Consider the following 20632-nt stretch of genomic DNA (forward strand, 5'->3'; position numbering starts at 1 on the left):
TGGAGTCGTAGATATCATTTAAATTGAGTTATTCTTCTATTTATGGTTGGCAAAAGAGATCCTTATTCTTCAACTCTCTAATCTTACAAATTATGTCTCCCCTTTGAATATGTCACCACCAAGTGAATACCAAAAAAAAAACATAAGCAAAATCCTCTTTTTGACCCTCTTGAAGCCTCTAAAATGGAAATTTAAAAAAAAAAAAAAAAAAAAAAAAAAAAAAAAAAACTCAAAGAAAACCTAATTCAATTCTTTGCAACCACCAACAATGGGAAGGAAGCATTTCTCTTTTTTCTTCTTTTGTGCATCAAAAATTTTAGAAAATAATCGATTTTGTAATAATTTTCGAAACCGTAAAGTTATGAGTTTGAAGTTTTAAATAATGCCCGTTTAACCAATGTTTGAATCTCATATTTTCTACTCTGCAAGATAAACATTGAATTACTAAAAAATTAACTCAATGAAAACGCTATATATTTTTAATCAAACTTCGGGTTTGTTCAGTAAAATTAATTGTTTTGATAATTGTTAGTTATTTTACTAATGTTTAGTTATTAACTGTTTGAATAACTTTTCATAAAAAGTCAAAAGCTAAACGTTATATGAGTTAACATTATGTTACCAAACACTATAAAAAATAGTGTCTAGTCAAAACGCTAAAAACTACTTAAACAGCCGTTACCGAACACAATTTTCATATGAGAGAGATATATAATACGGGGGATAAAAGTATAAACTAATACATTAATAGGGATAGATATATAAATATATTATAAGAAGGTCTTGCTTGAAAAAAGGAAAGCAACCCATTTTAACAATAGTTTAAGAAACTAAATTAGAAAAGATTAATCAATTACATAATAGAGCAAGCATGGACGTTATCATCGCTAAAGATAGAGGCAATGTTGTCCTCAGGCGCAGTAGAGGCAGGAAAAGCTTGCACAACATTTCGAACATAGCCCGCGGGTGCCCTTTTGTCATAGGCACCAGATGCATATGGATAGTGCACTAAATGTTGAGGTATATATGGCCAAAATTCAGCTCTCTTGCCTGTGCTCTTCACTCTCTTTAACACCTTGTTTGGATCAACATATCCACTTACTACTACCCTGCTTTGTTTTCTGTTCACTTCCACTGTCTTTACTCCTGCAAGCGTACACGTTTATATTATAAACATGTGAGTTTATATTATTACTAGTGCTTAATAATTATATTTATATATGAGAAAAATTTACCTAGATCGGGTTCATAGTCCTACCTATGGACTAAACCAATAAAATTAATGATTTTTATTGAAACGTAAGCACTTGCAAAGAAAAATAGAATATTTTTAAAAAATCTTTAATTTCATTTGTTTGGTCCATAAGTTGGGTCATGGATCCATGTAAGTAAGTTTTTTCCATTTACATATAGTGCATGATGCGAAAATAGGATATATACAATAAATTACTAATTTTATTATTGTAATTATCAAATTCAAGTTTATATACAACAAATTAATTAACAAATTGTCATAAAGTAAAAAAGACCTGAAATTTTATGAAGAAGTCTCAGATTCCAAACTATATGAGATTTAGCATAAAGTTAAATTTTTTTATTTATTTACATATCTTTTTTAGAATATAATTTTTTTATTATTAGGTAAAATTCCTCATAAAAAAGAGAGAATTATATGTGGCAGAAGCAGAGATTGGTCTTATATATATAATTTAAAATTAAGGCTTTCTTTCTTTTTTTTTTTTTTTAATTTTTTATTTGCTTCCATTTTAGGTTTGTTTGTAGTTCCCTCCATGATTGAATTGTCAGTAGTCATATTGACAAAGAAAATAAATATTTTTTAAGCTAAAAGAACAGAGGAGACGTTTTTCTTTTAAGGGTCATAATAGATTCATTTGTTTCCATTTTAGATAATTTGTAGATATCAAACTAAAAGAAGTTTTTGTTTTTTCTTAGAAATGCTGATATGTCTTTTCTTTTAGCAATTACTTTGCCTCTTAGATAGGTCACTGCAAATATACATATAAATATATGATTCAAAAACATAAACTCAAATGGAAAAACAACAAAAGACAAATTAAGAAAGAAAGAAAGAAAGAGAAAGCTTGATGGCAGAACCTCTCATGGAGGAAACAGCATTCTTAACTCTTCTTTCACATCCATCACAGTCCATCTTCACTTTGATTTCAACTGTCTGAGATTAACAAAACAAAACCAAACCCATTATTTATCTTTTAGAGAAAAGGGTAAAGTAATTGAAGAATACATATAAAGTAAGAAAAACAAAGTGAAAAGGGTTCTAAATATATATATAATTAAGATGGCTAATGAGTAATGAGTAGGTACCTGCATTGGTTTGCGTTTGCTTCTTGTGCTGGTGACAGTGCAAAAGTTGGAGAGATAATCAATAGCACCCATTTTTGCTTCTCTTTACCAGAAAGAAAGCTAAACAGACACAGAGAAACAGAGAATAGGATATAGAGAAGCGAGAGTGAGGGACTCGGTCTTTTATATAGGAAAGTTGCTTCTTGGGTATAGTACATCCAAATATATATATATATATATATATATATATATATATATATATATATATATATATATATACACTCTTCCACTTTACGAGCAACATTTGATTTTTCATAAGATTAAGAAAGCAGTCGAAATATATTTATCTTTTAAAAATATATGGAGAAATGTCTAAATTGCCATTTTTAAAATTAAAAACTCCTTATTAATTTTTGCTATAAAACACCTAATAAATATGGACAAAACTGAAAAAATAATAATTAATATACTCTCAAAATCTTAAATGAGAACTCAAAGTGAAACAAGTAAAATGCACAATTGTTACTATTAAGGTGGAACAGAGAGAATATATACTAATTTAATTCATTAAAGTTCAATTTTTGAGTGCAGTCATAAATGAGTTTTTTTTTTTTTTAATTATAAATCTCTTAAGAACAATATATATGGATCAAATTAATAATAATAAAGATTTTTTAAAAATTGTTTTTAAGTGAATGATCAAAAATATCTTCATTTCTAAATAAAAAAAAAAGAAAAATATTTTTTATTAGTTTGATCTATTATGCACCCATAAATCGAATTTAGATAATTCTTTCTCTATTTGAATATTACCACTTCTCAAGTGTAAACACGTATGTAAACAAAAGAATATAGGGTGAGTAAAAAATTTCTAAAAGAATATATGAACAATAAATATTAAATATTTTATAAAGAAATATCATATTAATTTACAATAATTATTCCAGATGAAATGAGAAAAGATTCATGAAATAAAGGAGAGTTATTTCTTATTGTATATATAATGTAATGAGAAAAGAAAAATCAATTAAATGAAATATAATTGTTTTATTCAAATAAATAATTAAATAAAGAGTGTGCAATTATTTATTAGGTACAAGGAGAAAAAAAAAAGTGCCAACAAGCCATGCTAAAATGTCTAGAATTTGTTGATTTTTTATTGTTAGTAGGGAAGTCTTTTGTGTTAGCTTTGATTTTTGTTCAATGGGTGTGGCTTTGCTTTTTAGTTCTCTCTTTTAATAATCTCCAATAATTGATAACATTGGTTGAATTTTATTATTCTTTTTTTCTTTTATGAGCCACACAAAGAGTATTCTTTTCCTATTCTTAACTTTTAAATCAAATTTTTTAGAATTTGATATGAAATTGCTAAGAAGAATCTTCAATTTTTGTTGTTGGATTGACCCAAAAAGGAATTTTAAATTCCATTTTAATTACTTTTGGGTTTTTATTCCATCAACAATTGTCCACATTATACTAAATTCTTAAAATTGTCATATTCATTCCAAAAGCAATTTTCAAAGTAGACTTTCATTCAAAATTTATCAAAACTTCATTTCAACAAAAATAATGATTATATATAATATATAATATTTTTATACACGCGTGTTTTCGTGTTTCGACTGAGAGTAATATTCAAATAAAATCATTTTAATAGTGATAATTTTAAATTTTGAACCCCAAAAAAATAATATACCGCTCAAATTGAAACTTATTTTCCAAACTAAGAAAGTTCAATTTGAATTTCTGATTTATTATATATATTTTTTATTTGTATGCAAATTAGAAAATGAAAAACTTTTGAGAAAATTGTTTTAATAATTAGCTTTTAAAATTTTCATAATATTCTCTACCTTTCACTATCTTTTTTAGAATTTGAAAAGTCTTTAACGGTAAATATTTCATCTCTTTTTGTTTTAAATGTGCACTGGGCATTGGCCTATTGGCAAAAGTGATTCCAATTTTATAATTTATCCCACAACTTTACAATTTTATTTTTATTTTTTATCATTTGTAAATTTACCTCTTAAATTCTTAGACGGTTCCTAAAACAATGTTAAAATCACCGGTTTTTTTTTCCTAGTTTGGAACCAAAATTTAACAACTTTTTCAATTTTTTTTAAATTGGATTATAATAATTTGAGTAAAATAATAATAATTAATAGTAACATTGAAAGATTAAATAAATTTAATAAACAATATTTAAATTTATTTAAAAATTTAATAAAAAATAAATTAAAATTTCAATTTTGACCAATTCCATTTTATTTTGATTTTAGTTTAGAACGAAACTATGATCATCTATAATTCAACTGATAACAATTTTCATAAATGTCAGATAATAATCAACATATAAAAACTTCAACGCTTATCGGGAAGGTATCAACCATTGGCTTTTTTTCTTTTTTTTTTTTTGGGTAGTATTATTCTTTTATTTTGAGATTGGATGAGCATTGGCTTATGATTGATGCATCCAATTAAAGAAGTAAAGAAGAAAAGTTGGATAAAGGCTTCTCATAAGATGAAAAGAAGACAAACCAGAAAGAAAACTGCTGGAAGCAAGGAATTAAGCCCATTCGACCAGACTGGGACTAGTTTCCGAATCTTATCCGCCAAACATACATACATACACACACCTAGAAAAGGTTCCACATGCGTAAAGCATTTGAATTTCCATTTATGGGGATATTTTTATTATGTGCTCATCAAAATAATAATGGATGTGAAGAATTCAATTGTAACGCTATATTTAAATTTTGAAGATTGAGAACGCGTTTGGTTCAATTGATTCATATGATAAAGAATTTAATTGGCATTTAATAATTGATAGAAGTTTTAATCAATTACAATTATATTTTAGAGTTTTTTTCATGTAAGTAGTTGATTCGTTTTTATGTTGTATTTGAACTTCATTAATAGTGTAGGAGGCAAAAAAATCAACATTCTTTTTTTTTTTTTTTTTTGAAACTATCAGTATTTGGACCTCATTATCAAAGACTGCCTAATCCGGCTCGAGATTTAGTCACAGTTAAGGTTTCTCGTCCTTTTCTGCAAATGTATTTAGTGGGGATCGAACTTGAAAACCCTTCTCAGATGCCCAATTTATATTGCCAACTGTGTCACAGCATATAAGTTTATGTAACATTCATTAACTAATCGTTATTGCTAGTATGGATAGTTGAACCAAAAGACACTAAGTACATAAATATTGGGATACTTAGTGGTAAAATTAGCACCTTTCACATGGAATAACTAAACAGTTTTATAGAGCTAGTCCTCATGGATGAAGCGGTAACAATATGGACGGATTAATAATTTTGATTAAACTTAGAGACAAAATAGTAATTCTCCCCATAATTTAAAAGATAGACATGCTACCACCAATGAATTATTATTTTATAAATATTAAATAAATACTAAGACTATAGTTTTATAGAAGTTGTCCTCATTACAATGCATTCCACTATGATGGATGGTCTGTTCAGTGTTCAAATATTCATAATGCATCTGTATTTGATTAAATCGAGCAGTGTAAAGGTTCTTTGTACATAATAAACGGATAACATCAAATTAGCACTCTTTTTTCTGGGACTAATTTGGATTTTACAATTAGTTGCATACAACTTCAATAATAACAATTCTCTTAACCAACCGAATCCCTAATTTTCCCATGTTTTATGGAATGCTGGATATGAGTATTTCTTAAGTTTGAGCAGATTAATCTTTGGATTGTTCTTAAGTAGTTAGCTACGTATGTAGTTATTTCAGTCTAAATCATTTTGTAATAATGAATAAACAGGTTTATATAAAAAAAAAGACGCTATAAATATTCCGAAAAAAGCTATACTGATTGAAAAGTGATACAAATTCATACCAATCCACTTGTTCTTTTTGGTTTTGGCACAAAAAGTTTAAAGATGTAACTTTTGACAAAATATCTTACTGCATTCCTTCTTCGTTAAATTGATTGAAGGGAATTCATGTGGCTGTCATGGGAATAGGAAAAAACCCTTTGAGTATTAAAATTTGTAATAGTAATAAAAGGCCACGTCATATATATTCTTAAATTACCACCAATTTTGTAGAGTGTTTCACATCCTTAAGTAATCTAGCCTTAAAGCTCCGGACCTCCTGTGCTCGAGAGAGAGCTGTCCATGAAAAAAATTTGCAAAGAACAATTAATTTTGAATATTCATATTTTCTGATCTAAAAAGAAAAAAAAGGTGTTGCTATGAGGTTTTCTCTATCTTCTTCTCCACATCCAAAGTTACCTGCTCCTCCCCCAAATTTTATTTGCTTTAGTTTGTACCTTACCATCATTCTCTTCAAGATTAACTTCATTCTTAGCATCTTTAAAAGTTATTTCTGCTCCAAACTCCTCTTTCTTCTCATCTTCCATAATCACACGTCCTATTAGCCAAACCCTAACATAAAATTCAGGGATTTCGTGATGGCTCTATACTGATGAAGCACTCGATGGTCCAATAAAATAATAGTTACATGCAAAAATAACTACAATGGAACCGTTTTCATGTCATGAAAGATGAAGTTATCTAATTGTGGGTTAGTATAATGTTACGCACTTAGAGATGTAAACGAATGGAGCCAAATTGAGCTTCAAGTTGTTTATGTTTGATTTGCCAAGTGCTGTTAAGAGATCAAGCTCAATTCAAGGTTTGAAATTGTGCTCCACTCATTTAGAAAATATTAAGCTCAAGCTTAATTTGAATTCAACTTGTTTAAAGTTGGTTTAAATTGATTCGAGTTTAAGCTCATTTTAGATAACCATATTAATTTATTTGATTCCGTTTGATTTAAGAAAATTGAAAGATTAGTTTTCAATTTTTGTGGTTCGGTATTTCAGTTTAGTTTGAGAACCAACCGACTAATTTCACACCCTAAAAGTAATTGTAAAAAATGAGGATACTTCATGTTTAAGAATATGCATAGATAGAAAAGTGAGAGATCTAGCATTTTCCTAAGGATTTTAAAAGTTTATTCGGCAATATTAGTGATTTTAGTAGTTGTTAATTACTGTTTCAGTTGCTGTTAATTATTTATACAGCGATTTAAGCTAGAAGAATTCATCAAAAATAATTGTTTAACTTAAAATGATAAAAAAAAATTAACTTTTTAATTAGATGATTTTGGAGAAAAGAAACAATGATTATGACCCTAAAAAAAAAAACTGATCTCTGACGAAACACTAAAATAGCCTTGTTATTATGAAAACTATCTTAACAAATGGTATAAATACAGAGATAGAGATTTGCCTCAGATGGAAACTTCAAAAGCCAACTTTATGACCAAGGCCTACAGAAAGGAGCATGCTGAATCAAGTGAATACCCGACAACTCAATCAAATACAATATAGACAAGACATTCGATTTCAATTTCTTATCTGCTAATTGATATGCAGCTGCCACATGCGAGATACTGTCCTTCCTTGACGGGTTCTCCGTTTACAACCAAATTCTCATACCCTTGGAAGATATTTCTAAAACCGCCTTTTGATGCCATAATTATATCAGAGCCATGAAAGTCAATTTAACGACATGTCGAGGACTTCAGAAAGGTGGTGCTTCCTTGATTCAGTTGCTAATTTTTGGAATTGGTTAAGTAGTGTCGTAGCATTTCCTCTAATTCCCAATTTTTTATAACTGCTTCCACCACTTCAAATATAAAAATGTTTCTTACCTTTATCTTAATATTTTAGTAGTTGTCTCTCTAAACATGTCCAGTCATAAATATAGAAAGAAAATTAATATTTTTCAATCTATTCCAAACATCAAATAATAATAATAATAATAATAATAATAGTAATTTCCAATTATTTTTAACATCTCAACCAAACAATAAAAATAAGCCATTTCTTATAAAAAATTTTCCTCAAAATATTTTTCAGACAGTAATTTTCCATGAAACAGAGCCAAAGAATCAAAAAAATTTCCCTATCCAGAACTCTGCTTACTAATTATGCAGCCATCTAGTGAAATGCTTCATCTGCTACAATTTCTTCAGCTTTTGACCTCGTAAACCATTCCAAAAGGAAGCTGCGGTTACCACCTTCTTGCCAGGAAGCTGAACTTCCAATACCTATTCAAAAAGCATCAAATGTTCATTGACAGTTCAACTGTTAAAATATATATATCTATTCGAGTAGAAATTTGTTTCGATTATTTCAGAAACCATTTATAAGTCCAAAACTTTATATTCTGAATGCCATCAACATAGCTACACCAAGATTCTTTGACAATAACTACGTTATGGCTCAACTGACCTCAAGTGCAGTGGACCTTCCACACGGAATCACCAATGAACCCTTTAAAAAAGTGATGTCATCCTTTTCGTTGTCGTTGGTGATGCCATTTTGGCAAACTTTTGTAGTAATGATTTTAAGTTCTATTATACTTTGCTGACTATTTTGACTGCCAACAACGGCTACTTTAGCTCGTGTTCCTGGCCACCCTGCAAATGCACGAACCTAAAATGGTTGCATATAGTCATTGCATGGTCATCTCAGGAAGAAAAAGTAAGGGTTTACCTTATTATGTAGGACTAAAGCTTCTTCATCCAAGGATAGCCATGACTCCTCAACAGTTATCTGCATAAAGCAGAGAAATTTGAGTATTTGTTTATTCATTCAATGCCAGTAGAATAAGAAAAAAATTTGTATTTAGACTCAACATAAATAGCCAGCCATCAATGAAGACTAGATTTTGGCAGTAGTTCTATCAAGTGATAAATCTATCTTTTCCCATAATTATCAAACGGCATTTTATCAAATTCCCATGTTCATACTAAAATACCAACTCTTATAACAGAAGTAAAATATGACAGTATATTTTCACAAAATTAATACTTATAGTAGTTCAATATCCAAGAAGTCGTCATCATCTTATCTTCTTTCTGACAGGCCTACAAAATCAAGCATATTAGAAGAATGATCCTAGCAATCATTTCTCTCGACAACACAGTATATCTTATTAGAGATTTTGGAACTGTGCTGAGCATAGTTCAAGAAATCAACAAAAGATGTCAGTATCTCATTCAAGTGAATGTCTCAAAAGAACAACGGGAAATAAAAAATCAAATAAGCAGAAGCCATTGAAGTGCAGCTATAAAAGAAAAGAATGAATGCCCCCAAAACTAGGGCATAGAAGAATGCATGTTTTACAATGCGTCAGTTCATCAGGTTATGCCTGACAACTGACAAGACCTCAACTAAGATCAAAATCACGCTGCCTACTAAAATAGTTTTGCCTCAACACAAACCTCATTCTGCTCTTTAAAACCAGGCTATGAGTACACAAATGGATACAAATACTACTGTCATGTCCTTTGTGATGCAGTCAATTATATCAAGAGGAATTTATTGCCAGTTCCATTCTCAAAACACAAAGAAAGAAAGAAGAAGAGTGAAAGAGAGAGGTTACTTTTGGAGCCAAAGTAGCTTTAGAATCATCTTGTGGTCGTGCCTTTTCCTCAGCCGATCCATCAAAAATAGAGGGAAGCTCATGAACAAGAAGCTTGGATCCTGCTAAGTTACAAGTAGATCATCCATCAATGGAACTGCCTGGAGCAAAAAATATAATCAATTGGACAAAAGAATACTACATCACAAATCCACCTGAAACTATGTTATGATGAAAAGATCATTTTGGAAAAAGATACACTGGAAAAAAGGTTACCGAACAAGATTAGTCACCAATGTTCAAAACATGGCAAAAGCAATAACAGACATACCTTTATAAAATAGCAACTCAAGTAAATCAGGCGCCTGCAACAGTAATCAGTATAAACAGTAGTCAAAATTATCTTGAAACTGGTGATTGCATATTAGGAAAAAATCATATCAAAATGAAAAATACCAGTTAAATCCTCGTGATAATCTAATTTAATATGCTAAGAGTCGAGTAAATAGAGACTGCTGCTGTATGAATCCATCCACAAGTGACATAGAGAAAGTATAAAATTAGTAAATGCAATGATAAAAAAATGTGCAATTATGAGGGAACTTATATCTTGCGCAATTGTAAAGTACTGTGCTAACATGTGCAAGTGCTCAGGTTAGAACCTGAAAGTTAGCCATGTTGTGCCATAGGGATGAACAAGAAACTGTTTAATTTAGTTGAATTATGTTAGACCAAACCAACCATCTCGAGTTGAGAAAATACTAAACCAAAGTCCAAAACCAACCAAGATATAAGAGAAACCAACGTTCCTGATTTACCGATTATCGGTTTCGGGTTAGTTCCGAATCAGCATATAAGGCTTGGGCAGCCCACTAAGACCACTTATTAGAGTAAAAGAGCCATGCTAGCTATATGATTTAAGAAAGAGTCAACGGCTTCATTTTACATAGGGGAAGTACAACCTCTATTTTATAACTAGGCAATGTGGGCTTGCTTCCAATATAGCTGTTAATATGTGGGATGCATCACATCAAAAATTTTAGAATAATATATCAGTGCCCCCAATAAAATGAGGACACTGTGTGGTATTTGTTTAAGTGTTCAGTAGCCTTTTGCCTAATCCTTAATTATATAAAATTCAAGAGGTTGGGCTAAAGGTTTTACCAAGTCGCAGATCAATCAAATAGCATTCACGTAAAACATGAATTTATTTATTTATTTATTTATGGGTAGGTTTCACTCAGTTTGGCAGAGTGAAATCCAAAAACCAAGCCGAACAACTAGTTTTTGTTGAAATTACAAAAAAAATACTGAGTTTCAAAGATAACCCATAAAATTTGGGTTGATTTGGGTTGGTTGGGCAGGTTCAGGGGTTTGGTCGGGTTGATGTACTGCACTCCATGCAACACACTAAAGACAGGAAACAGGATACCCTTCCCATAACCTGCTTGGCAGGACTAACTAGATATCAACTACCAAGGCATATTATTGCTAAATGGTTTGATCCAATCCATCATGTCAATTGAATCGGTTCAGAAACACTGTAGAATAGCTGAACCCAAAACTTGCCGCTGTTAAACAGACAAGAATAATTTGTACCTTAATTTGATCATCAACATCCAGTCTTTCACAGGCAATGACAGGTCCAGCATCTAGAGCACGAACAGTGAAGGCCAAGGATACTCCAGTTTCTTTAGCGCCATCCTAGTGCAGAGACTTATCAATGCAATTGCATAATATGGATAGCATAAGCATTTATATGACTAACAAAAACAACCTATGAAAATAACGAACCTGTAATGCTCTTTGAACAGGAGCAGCTCCACGATAAAGCGGCAAGAGACTTGGATGTATATTGACTGTTCCTGAGAAGATCAAATTTGAAGTTGAGGAACATTTGAAGGGGGGAAAAAAATCAGTTCAATGTCAAAGCACAATACCACTTCATCGTTCTGCTTTTACAGATGATTTATACAATGTCAATCACAATTAAAATAAATATATTTTACAAATTTTTTTTGACCGACATATGCATGCACTAGTAGTGATTAAAGTGTATTTTTTTAATCATCTCAGCACAAGAATGGTGTTACAAGGAGCAACATTAGCTTTTGCTGTCAGTTGCAGGATCTGGGCTAGTAATTGGTTGGAAAAGCTTGAAGTTGATGACTAGATCAATTGCCAAATGCTTTCAATGAGAATTGAGGACTTTATTGATCAATGCGAGCTTGATAAGGATTAATCTTCAGTACTTTATTTTTATCATATTATTGCTTGGAGTGGAGATGCGCAGTGACGGAGCAAGAAATCAAAGTTTTTTTTTTTTTTTTTTTGGGGGGGGGGGGGGGGGGGGAGGGAGGGAGGAATTAAAAAAATTTTACTAATTTAATGGGTAAAATCAAAAAATTTTATTATTTTATGAGGTAAATATTAAAAAAAAAAATTGGGTTGGAAGGGGGGGGCAAGGGCTACCCCTTGCACCCCGTAGCCCTTGCCCCCCCTCCCTCCGTCAATGGAGATGCGGGGTATCAGTCCCCAAACCTCTAGCATGGAGAGCTAATGTTTCTTGAGAATAGTGCAGATTTAGCTATAAACAGAGTATAATGGAGGCAAATGATTCATATAGCCGGCCCCAACTAATTTTGGATTAAGTCTTAGTTGTTTGTCTATTTGTAATTGCTTGAAGTGGAGCAAAATAGACCAATCATAATTTCTTTTTTAAATGCATAATGCACAAGAAGACCAATAATCACGGTGCAGAGATAAAATAATATGATTGGCTCATCACTAATTTTTCCTATAACTTCTCTAAGAATATCTACTTTCTTCCTTGTTTTTCCTTTTCGGTATGTCAAAATTCTTAAAAGGTGAAAAAGGTTGCCAGGAGTTGAACTCCTGACTTCCTGCACTGTGAGTAGGGGGGCCTAATCCAGTTTATGATTATGTTTGACAACAGCTTTTTAAGTAACTTTGTCAAACAGCTAAACGCTATTTTTTATAGTGTTCGGTAACATAGCATTTGAACAAACTTTTAGAAGTTAAGGTAGGATTATATAAAAAGTTAACACATGTAACGTTTAGCTTTTAACGTTTTATAAAAAGCTACTAAAACAGCTAATAACTAAACGCTACTAAAACAACTAACTACTAAAACAACAAATTTTGCCGAGAAGACCCTCTATAAACAGTTCACACATGGAAAAGGGATGTCTCGAACCCCACTCCTAGACACTTCCCAAAAGACAGAAGTCTTGCACTGATAATTAGGAAGCCACTCAGCCACTTCACCCTGATTTTATTATGTTTCTTTTAATCTATTTTTGATTTTTGATTCCTTAGTTGTAGGATGGTGATGGTGCACCTCCACTTTTCCCATTTTCCTAAAGTTAACAAGGTTGTTTATTCTCCACTAATATATTGCAGTTGTTTTGTTCAATAAAAATCAAGCAGAATTTACACAAAGTTGAGTACTTTCTTACTCAGAGATTTGAGTTCTCTCTTTAATTGAATTCAAGCTGCAACCATAGGTAGAAGAAGCAAAAACCCTAAACCACACTCAACCATACCTTCACCAGAATCTAACCCTTCAGCCTCTAGAACCACAACGAGATCCTATGCTAAGGCCCATAACAGGGCCAAAGACCGATTCCAATCCAAACCAGCAGTTCTGGTTTATGACACCCCTGACTCTGGTACAGTTCAACCAGGTTACGGCAGCAATTTAAAAAAAATAAAATAAAATGGTTTGGAACTGGTTGATTCTTGTCAGTTCTTTGAGGGGCAATAAAGCCAGTTCTGGTCCAAACCAGTTCCCAGCAGGTCCAATTCCAGGGCTTGGTCTAACTACGAAGCACACACTGACCATTGTTGGTAGTGATCCACCATTGGACTAGGCCAAGCTAACCTACTTTCTTATAAGAATAAATGGCACATTAAAAAAACCTCAAATGAGCATGTTAATAAACTCAAGACAAAGCATGAGTAGCAAAAAATGGGATAAAATAAAAAATAAAAGCCATGTGAATGAATCCTCACAAAGAACAGTTCTAGGGTAATGGCTTACAATGCCATCACAAGCACAACCGTCATTTTTACCCTGCTCTTTCCAGTATGCATCTATCTATGGTCATTCAGATTAATTAACCCCAACCATAATCTATTAAATCAGAGTCCTGGGGTAGAGAATTTAAGGACAAAGCTTGCCTCAAACATTTTTCAATGGCGCAGCTGCACGCAACACTAGACCCTATGTTACATTGAGCCCAAGACTTTTACCCCTAACTACTAAGGGCTAGAATTGCAGACTTAGAGCCAAAATAATATGAAGCTCATTTGTGGCTAAGTTATAAGCAGCTAGTTTATGAGTTCAATATACTCATGCTGCCAATGAACAAAGGAGCCAGTACTGTAACAATTAAAAAATAGACATGCATACATATTTTCTGGGATTTAGAAGTTCACATTTAATATAAAACTTGTTAAATCATTCAATTTCAACATTTGTTATGATAAGCAAGAAGACAGCACCACCACATTATAAAAGCAACCACCTTCTCTTTCACAAATGTGATATCCTACGGACCATGATAAGTGGCTAAACTGTACATGGCCTAACTATTCTGAGCTATATTTGAATTCTTTAAATTCAATTCATATTCTGAAATTATTTAGAGCCAAAACGAAATTAAGCCCTAGCACGTTGGTTGGTACTGAGACAACTTCAAGCTTAAAAGATAAAGCTTGATCAAGCTCAATACTAGCCATGCCTATAAAAATCGAACCCCAGCTTAGCTATTGCAGTCTTACTTCCTATCTAACAAGTTTAAACTTTAAAATTGTAACATATTCCTCCAATGACATATAGTCCAATGTTGTCTAACAAACAAGCATAGGACAGTTAATCATCTAGTCAGACACATGGTTTGCCCACTTCAAAAGTAGCAGAGAAACAAAATTCTCAATTTTGTTAGAAGAAGTACATTTGACTAACCTATTAGTGGAATTTTGAGAAACTTGGTAGGTAAAATGTTCCCATATGCTGCTGTAATGCAGAGTTCAGGCTGCAATGCTCTTAGACTGTACAAAAAGGCATCCTGCATTGCAACAGAAGGAAAACGAATTCTCCTCACAAAAATAAGAAATGTAACTTACTGAGAAGAAACCCCATTAACCATCAATTACCTCTCCAGCTCGTTCAGGCGTAAAAATGAGGTCAGTTGGAAAGCCTCTGTCAAGTGCATGCTGAGCAACTGGTGAAGGCATCAGCTTTTTACCCCTACCTTTTCTTGTAGGTGGCTGAGTAACAATTGCTCCAACCTAAAATATAACAAATTGCTAATCCTTAAAACAAAGAAGATGAAAATTTCAGGCAGAAAAATTCTAAATTCCAAAATGGAGTACCTCAAAGATAGAATTGGGTGCTGAAGATGCATTGAAAAGCGCGTCAAGAACAGTTGTAGAAACCTAATAAGAAGAAAATGTCAGGTCTCCATCAATAATTAAACTATACAAATGAATTTATAATGAATGTTCACCTGAGGGGAGCCGAGAAAGACGAGGGACTTCTTCTTAGGAGAAGAAGAAGCTACTGCTGATGGCGTTGCGTTGAAACAGAAGAAACGACGTAGCATCAACGAAGAATTCATTCCTTTCTTTTTCCTTCAAGAATGGCTACTGCTGGTTATCCGCCGGGAGTGGAGCTTACAGTTTAATGGGCCCTTGAGACGATGCTAAAGCCCACATTTGTAAAAAAAAAAAAAAAAAAAGTCCAATCACCTTGTTAGTTGTTCTCATTACTGACAAGATGCTCAGAAAAATAAGGTTAAAATCATTTCCAATACCTCAATCTTTACGATTGTTACAATCACATTCTAAAATGAATTTAATCTCTCAAATACCCTAATTTCAAATATATAACACAATTGCATCCTAAAAGTCAAATTAATTGAAATTTATGAGACCCACACTGATTAGCTAACATAACATGAGTTAGCTTTATAGGAAATCAACGATCATTTTGAAAACTTTTGACATCAAAAAACAAGAACTTTTGACAAATATCGATTAATATTTATTCACGTACTCTCTCTGTTTTAAATTGATAAACATATCTTTTCTTTTAGTTTGTCCCGAATTATAGTTATTTACCGTTGTAATAGGTTAGTTAATATATAGGTTAATTTCACCGGTGATTTTTCAACTTAGAACCCCTGCACTTAATTATACATACACTTCAATTTGTAATTTAAAAATGTTTCAACTTTAATTTTGTAATACTGAAAATGTCTTTATCTGTTTTAATTAATTTTTGGATTGCCAAGTGGCTTACACATGGCATACAAAAAAATAAAATATTGTCTAGTGGCATATTATAATTTTTTTAAAAAAAAATACTTTTAAGTAATAAAAAATTAAAACAAATCACTTAAGTATTTTTAAAACAAAAACATAAATTACTTAATTTACATTACTTACTTGAAATTAAATAATGATTAAAAATTAAATTATATTTTTTGGTAAATCTAAAAATTTATTAATGGCTTTAAGAAATATATTATTAATTTATTTAGGTTTTAACCTGTAAATTTATAATAATAGAAAGCTTTTGCAATTTACTCAGATTAACTTAATTTTATTTCTTGTCCTTTACTATGTTTCTTCAATAGACCATGACAAATTTGTTTTGTAATGAGAGAGCACAAGTAGCTCTTTTCAAGAATTTAGTTTGTTTTTATATTTGGAGTGTTAGCTTAGTAAATTTGTCAAGCATAGCATTCTCATGCAATTAGAGTGCTTTAAATAATTACTTGTTGGAAATCATCTCAGTTACAATGCCTTAGCTATTGTTTGTTGGAATACAAATATTTGAATGACGGTAATTTTTAAGAATTTCAACACTTACACTTACTTGTGGTGAATTTTCTTTTACATATAAGTTTTAGTATGAAGTTTATTTTAATTTATCTCATCTTTTTAATTGTGCTCTGTAATTCTTTTATTATTATACTTATTGTTAATTATATTTTTAAATTAAATTTTGAAACCACAATCAATTAATTAAAAGAACTCAAATTGATAACAATTGGTACATATTTGTACTAAGATGAATATATTTTGTATTAAGTATTAGCTAAAGCCTACGAGGATTTGCTTACCTAGAGCATATCCATTGCTCACTCATGGACCCTTAAAATGAGGGTATTTTTCACTGTATATTAGGAAAAAAAAGGACAAAATAAAAATAATTATTAAAAAACATTTTTATTTCCATGGGTTTAGTTTGCGGAATCATGAATCCAGTCTAGATAAGTGCCTATATATTTAGGCTCTTTTAATTCTTCTCAGTTTTTGATTTGTTGTTATCATTACCTTGTTGGGTTAACATATAGCTTTTTTTTTTTTTTTTTGGTATAAATATAAGATATTTTAAACTACAAATAATAATAATTATCATTATATTTTGGTACAAAATCTTTAAATCACTTGTAGATCAAAATCTTTCTCAAAGTTTTCTTCTGAATCAAAATCATTAGATTCTTTAGAGTTTTATTATCACCCTCGCCTCTCTGTCTCGTATAAAATACCAAAATGGTTAAAGACATTAATTTGCCTCTCAAATTACTCATATGTAAATAGGGACGTCAACCAGCCAAAGTAAGCTCGAATCTACCAGATTGAATACTCGATTTAATAAAATTTAGCTCGGTTCAAAATTTCATAAGTCTGAAAATTTTATGAGTTTAAACCTCAACTTCTCGAGTTCAATTTTAAATTGGATGCTCGAATAAGTTTAATATATATATATATATATATATAAAGCTCAAAAAAGGTCAATGAGTTTTCAAACTAACACATTACGCTTGAGCTCAATCCGAGCCAAGTTATTTTGAACGTTTCTCAAATCAAGCTCAAACAGTTTTTGAGTTGGCCCTATTCATTTGCACCTCTATATAAATAGAACTTGCCTACACCATAGATCCATCTATGAATGAAACTAATAGAAGTAAAATTTTTTTTAAAAGTTGCTCTCACTTTGCCTTTCAGCAAATAATTAAAAATATCATTTAAAAAATCATTTTTTATTGATTTGATTAAGCGAAAGATCGAATCTGAATAAGTTATTCTCTTACTCGTAGCAAGTAGCCAATATAATTTTAAATTAATTCTGTTTTTTTTTTTAATAAAACTAAATGATGATGTCCCCACTAGATCCAGATATATATTTTTAATAAAATAATATTAATAATTAATAATAAAACCTAATTATTACTTATTATTATAGATATGAATTGTGTATATTATGTATGGAACCATTTTTACCAAATCCATCAATGAAAGATTTTCTAAAAATTATTACTCTTTTATTTTTTTTTATTTTAGTGAATAGTCAAGCATACTCTTATTTAAACTAAACATAATTTTTAATTGGTTTATCCATTAATCGTCAGTAAATCCTTCCCATGCAACTATAATTTTTTTGAGGAGTACCAACACAAATTGTGGGCGTTGTTGATTTTTTTTTATTTACTTTTTTTTTTTGAAAGAATGATTTTTTTTAAAAAATTTCAATGTTTTTAGAATTAAAATAAAGGGATTACATTTTATTATTATTCTATTTAATTCTAGCCTTTGTAGTGTGATATGACAATCATCAATTTTGGTTTTGTCGGCCACTTACTGCAGTAATTGACCATTATTTTGGTTCTAAATTTTAATTAAAAAGCTTTTAAAATTATGGAGTTTTACAAATGTCATAATATACGTATATTTAGCAAATTATTAGTATTTTATCTGAAAATACCGTATTATATATTTTTTTTGAAATGAACATACCGTATTATAATTAAAGTTAATGATTTTGTTCGTATAATTTCCATCACAACATTGTTCGTGTGGCGTTGCTTAATATAAACACCACATTAGTATAAATAAACCATAAAAATTAAAAAGTGAATGTCCAGAAAATAATAATAATAATAATAATAATAATAATAATACATAGGAACTCTGTTGCAAAATTCATACTTCAAATTGAAAAGGCAGAGAGGCCATAAAACTCTGTAAGAGTTGCAGAATTGGTAATGGCTCGCCAGCCATCAGATGGACAGAGAAGAAGGCCTGGCCGACCACCAAAGGAATGGAGAGAAGGACCTTGCCAGGAGTCAAAAGCTCCGGCAGTGGAGAGCCCACCTGGCCACCATTTCTTTAGAGTAATCCTTCAAAAGATAATTGAAGACAAGAAACTGGTAACAAATTATTCCTTACTTACGTGCATATATAATGCTAACAAGAAAATGGTTCATCTTAATCTCTAGCATTTTAATTTGCTTCTGTATCCATTTCTTGAATTCTTGATGATATTTTCTTTAATTTCTTGATTTTCCAGAGGATTCCCTTAAGGCTAGTTAACAGATCAGTAGGATCAGCTCAACTTTCTGATATGGCAAGACTTTGTGTTCTAATGGAAATGAATGGCAAGTAAAGGTAAACAATGATGGAGAATACATTTGGTTTATTGATGGATGGTCCAAATTTGTGAAGGAAAATTCATTCGCAATCACTATCTTTTAAGTTTTGAATACAAGGGAAACTCTCGTTTTAATGTTATTATCTTTGATCCGTCTAATTCTGAGATAACTGAGTATGGAAAAAATGAAGAAGAAACCAGGCATGAAAATCAGGAGACAGAATGTGATGATTTTGGAGAGGAAACAAAATTGTATCAAACAAAAGGGACTGAAATACCCAGTACATGCAAGAACGACAGTAAGTTAAAAACTAGGTCTTGTAAGTTAATTTCTTTTGTTTAGATTATATGAATTTTCACTGGAAAATTAATGTGCTGGAATAAAAATGTAGATAATAAAAGGAAGGTGGAAGTCTTTTGCTGTTTGCAATACCGGAGATTATCTGAAATGAAATCACTGTCTAAAGGTAGCAAGAAAGCAATTCTTGCTGCTGATTTGTTTGAGCCCACATATCCTGCTTTTAAGGTTCTCTTGCGACCATATAATTTTACACCCGGTGCTTCGGTAAGCTCAGAATTCTCTGCTTTATCTGTAATTCCGAACACCTGATATTACAGATAAAGATTGTTTAGAGATATAGTCCATTTCTACTAATTCAACCGCTTTTAACTTATAATAATTATATAACTTGGTTGATCTACATATATGCAGTATGTGCCAAGTAGTTTCGTCGAAAGGTACATGAAGAGGGTTCATGAAGAAGTTAGACTGGAGTCTCCGGATGGAAAGAGATGGAGCGTTCGGGTCACTGACAATGGTTATGGTTTGAATTTCAGTTACGGATGGAAAAGCTTTTCCAATTATATTAACTTGAAAGATGGAGATGTTGTTATTTTTCAAATGATCAATTCCAAGGACTTTTTGCTCAAAATCAAAGTATTTCGATCTTGAATGGTGCTAATTAGTTACTGGCTTAACTAAGTTTGATAATGTTGTTGTTGGAATTGCTTGTTATACTTTGACATGATTGTACATTGCTAGATGTAATTTAATTCTGCAAAAGTTTTTTTGTACATGTATATTAGTGTTTAGTGTTTTGCCAATTCCACTGATTAGAATCCGTTGTATGGCCACCGGAAAAACCCAACTAAAATTTAGTGACCAATGAGAAACTATTTGGAAAATGAGTAACTATGGATCAAATCGTACCCAATAGGCCATATAAGTTAAAAAAAAAATAACAGAGGAAGCAGTCTCTCCTCTAGTAGTTAAAAATTAAATTTCATTAAAGGAAAAATTATTAAATTGGTGAAGACTTCTTATATATCTTTATAAAAAATAGAAAAATCTAATTGGTAAAAATTCTTGACATAATAGATTTAGATTTTGTTTGTGAACGGATGGATTTATGTCTAATATTACTGCTCA

The 20632-nt window shown here is 31.0% G+C and overlaps 3 protein-coding genes across 3 annotated transcripts; 1 reads left to right on the forward strand and 2 right to left on the reverse strand.

Annotated features, from left to right (window-relative positions):
* Positions 1 to 724: 724 nt before the first annotated feature.
* Positions 725 to 2522, reverse strand: HIPP21 (Heavy metal transport/detoxification superfamily protein). The gene is made up of 3 exons (XM_012234526.2): positions 2344 to 2522; positions 2116 to 2191; positions 725 to 1146 (listed from the first exon to the last, which is right to left on the reverse strand). Exons 1-3 carry the CDS (start codon positions 2413 to 2415, stop codon positions 854 to 856), a joined length of 441 nt encoding a protein of 146 aa, XP_012089916.1. The 5' UTR covers positions 2416 to 2522; the 3' UTR covers positions 725 to 853.
* Positions 2523 to 8178: 5656 nt separating this feature from the next.
* PDE194 (formyltransferase) lies at positions 8179 to 15447 on the reverse strand. Its single transcript, XM_012234527.4, has 11 exons — positions 15272 to 15447; positions 15138 to 15200; positions 14919 to 15053; positions 14728 to 14830; positions 11532 to 11602; positions 11337 to 11441; positions 10069 to 10102; positions 9759 to 9859; positions 8867 to 8926; positions 8603 to 8806; positions 8179 to 8418 (listed from the first exon to the last, which is right to left on the reverse strand). Exons 1-11 carry the CDS (start codon positions 15380 to 15382, stop codon positions 8329 to 8331), a joined length of 1077 nt encoding a protein of 358 aa, XP_012089917.1. The 5' UTR covers positions 15383 to 15447; the 3' UTR covers positions 8179 to 8328.
* A 3306-nt stretch (positions 15448 to 18753) lies between these two features.
* On the forward strand, positions 18754 to 20277 carry LOC105648227 (B3 domain-containing transcription factor VRN1). The gene is made up of 4 exons (XM_020684941.3): positions 18754 to 18982; positions 19123 to 19502; positions 19596 to 19768; positions 19916 to 20277. Exons 2-4 carry the CDS (start codon positions 19259 to 19261, stop codon positions 20153 to 20155), a joined length of 657 nt encoding a protein of 218 aa, XP_020540600.1. The 5' UTR covers positions 18754 to 18982; positions 19123 to 19258; the 3' UTR covers positions 20156 to 20277.
* The last annotated feature ends 355 nt before the right edge of the window (positions 20278 to 20632 follow it).

This window comes from Jatropha curcas, chromosome 4 (assembly GCF_041381405.1).
Source record: "Jatropha curcas cultivar XTBG-Jc1 chromosome 4, XTBG_Jcur_1.0, whole genome shotgun sequence".
In the NCBI taxonomy this organism is placed as follows: domain Eukaryota; kingdom Viridiplantae; phylum Streptophyta; class Magnoliopsida; order Malpighiales; family Euphorbiaceae; genus Jatropha; species Jatropha curcas.

What these genes read in the sequence shown, in the direction of transcription:
- PDE194 (XM_012234527.4), bottom strand. Translation starts at nt 15,382, where the DNA reads ATGAATTCTTCGTTGATGCTACGTCGTTTCTTCTGTTTCAACGCAACG. An exon ending in CACCCAATTCTATCTTTGAG is followed by an intron (nt 15,054 to 15,137) that starts GTACTCCATTTT and finishes GTTATATTTTAG; the next exon opens with GTTGGAGCAATTGTTACTCA. An exon ending in GAAGGTCCACTGCACTTGAG is followed by an intron (nt 8,419 to 8,602) that starts GTCAGTTGAGCC and finishes CTTTTTGAATAG; the next exon opens with GTATTGGAAGTTCAGCTTCC.
- LOC105648227 (XM_020684941.3), top strand. Translation starts at nt 19,259, where the DNA reads ATGGTCCAAATTTGTGAAGGAAAATTCATTCGCAATCACTATCTTTTA. An exon ending in CAGTACATGCAAGAACGACA is followed by an intron (nt 19,503 to 19,595) that starts GTAAGTTAAAAA and finishes ATAAAAATGTAG; the next exon opens with ATAATAAAAGGAAGGTGGAA. An exon ending in ATTTTACACCCGGTGCTTCG is followed by an intron (nt 19,769 to 19,915) that starts GTAAGCTCAGAA and finishes ACATATATGCAG; the next exon opens with TATGTGCCAAGTAGTTTCGT.
- HIPP21 (XM_012234526.2), bottom strand. Translation starts at nt 2,415, where the DNA reads ATGGGTGCTATTGATTATCTCTCCAACTTTTGCACTGTCACCAGCACA. An exon ending in GCAAACGCAAACCAATGCAG is followed by an intron (nt 2,192 to 2,343) that starts GTACCTACTCAT and finishes TGTTAATCTCAG; the next exon opens with ACAGTTGAAATCAAAGTGAA. An exon ending in TGCTGTTTCCTCCATGAGAG is followed by an intron (nt 1,147 to 2,115) that starts GTTCTGCCATCA and finishes GTACGCTTGCAG; the next exon opens with GAGTAAAGACAGTGGAAGTG.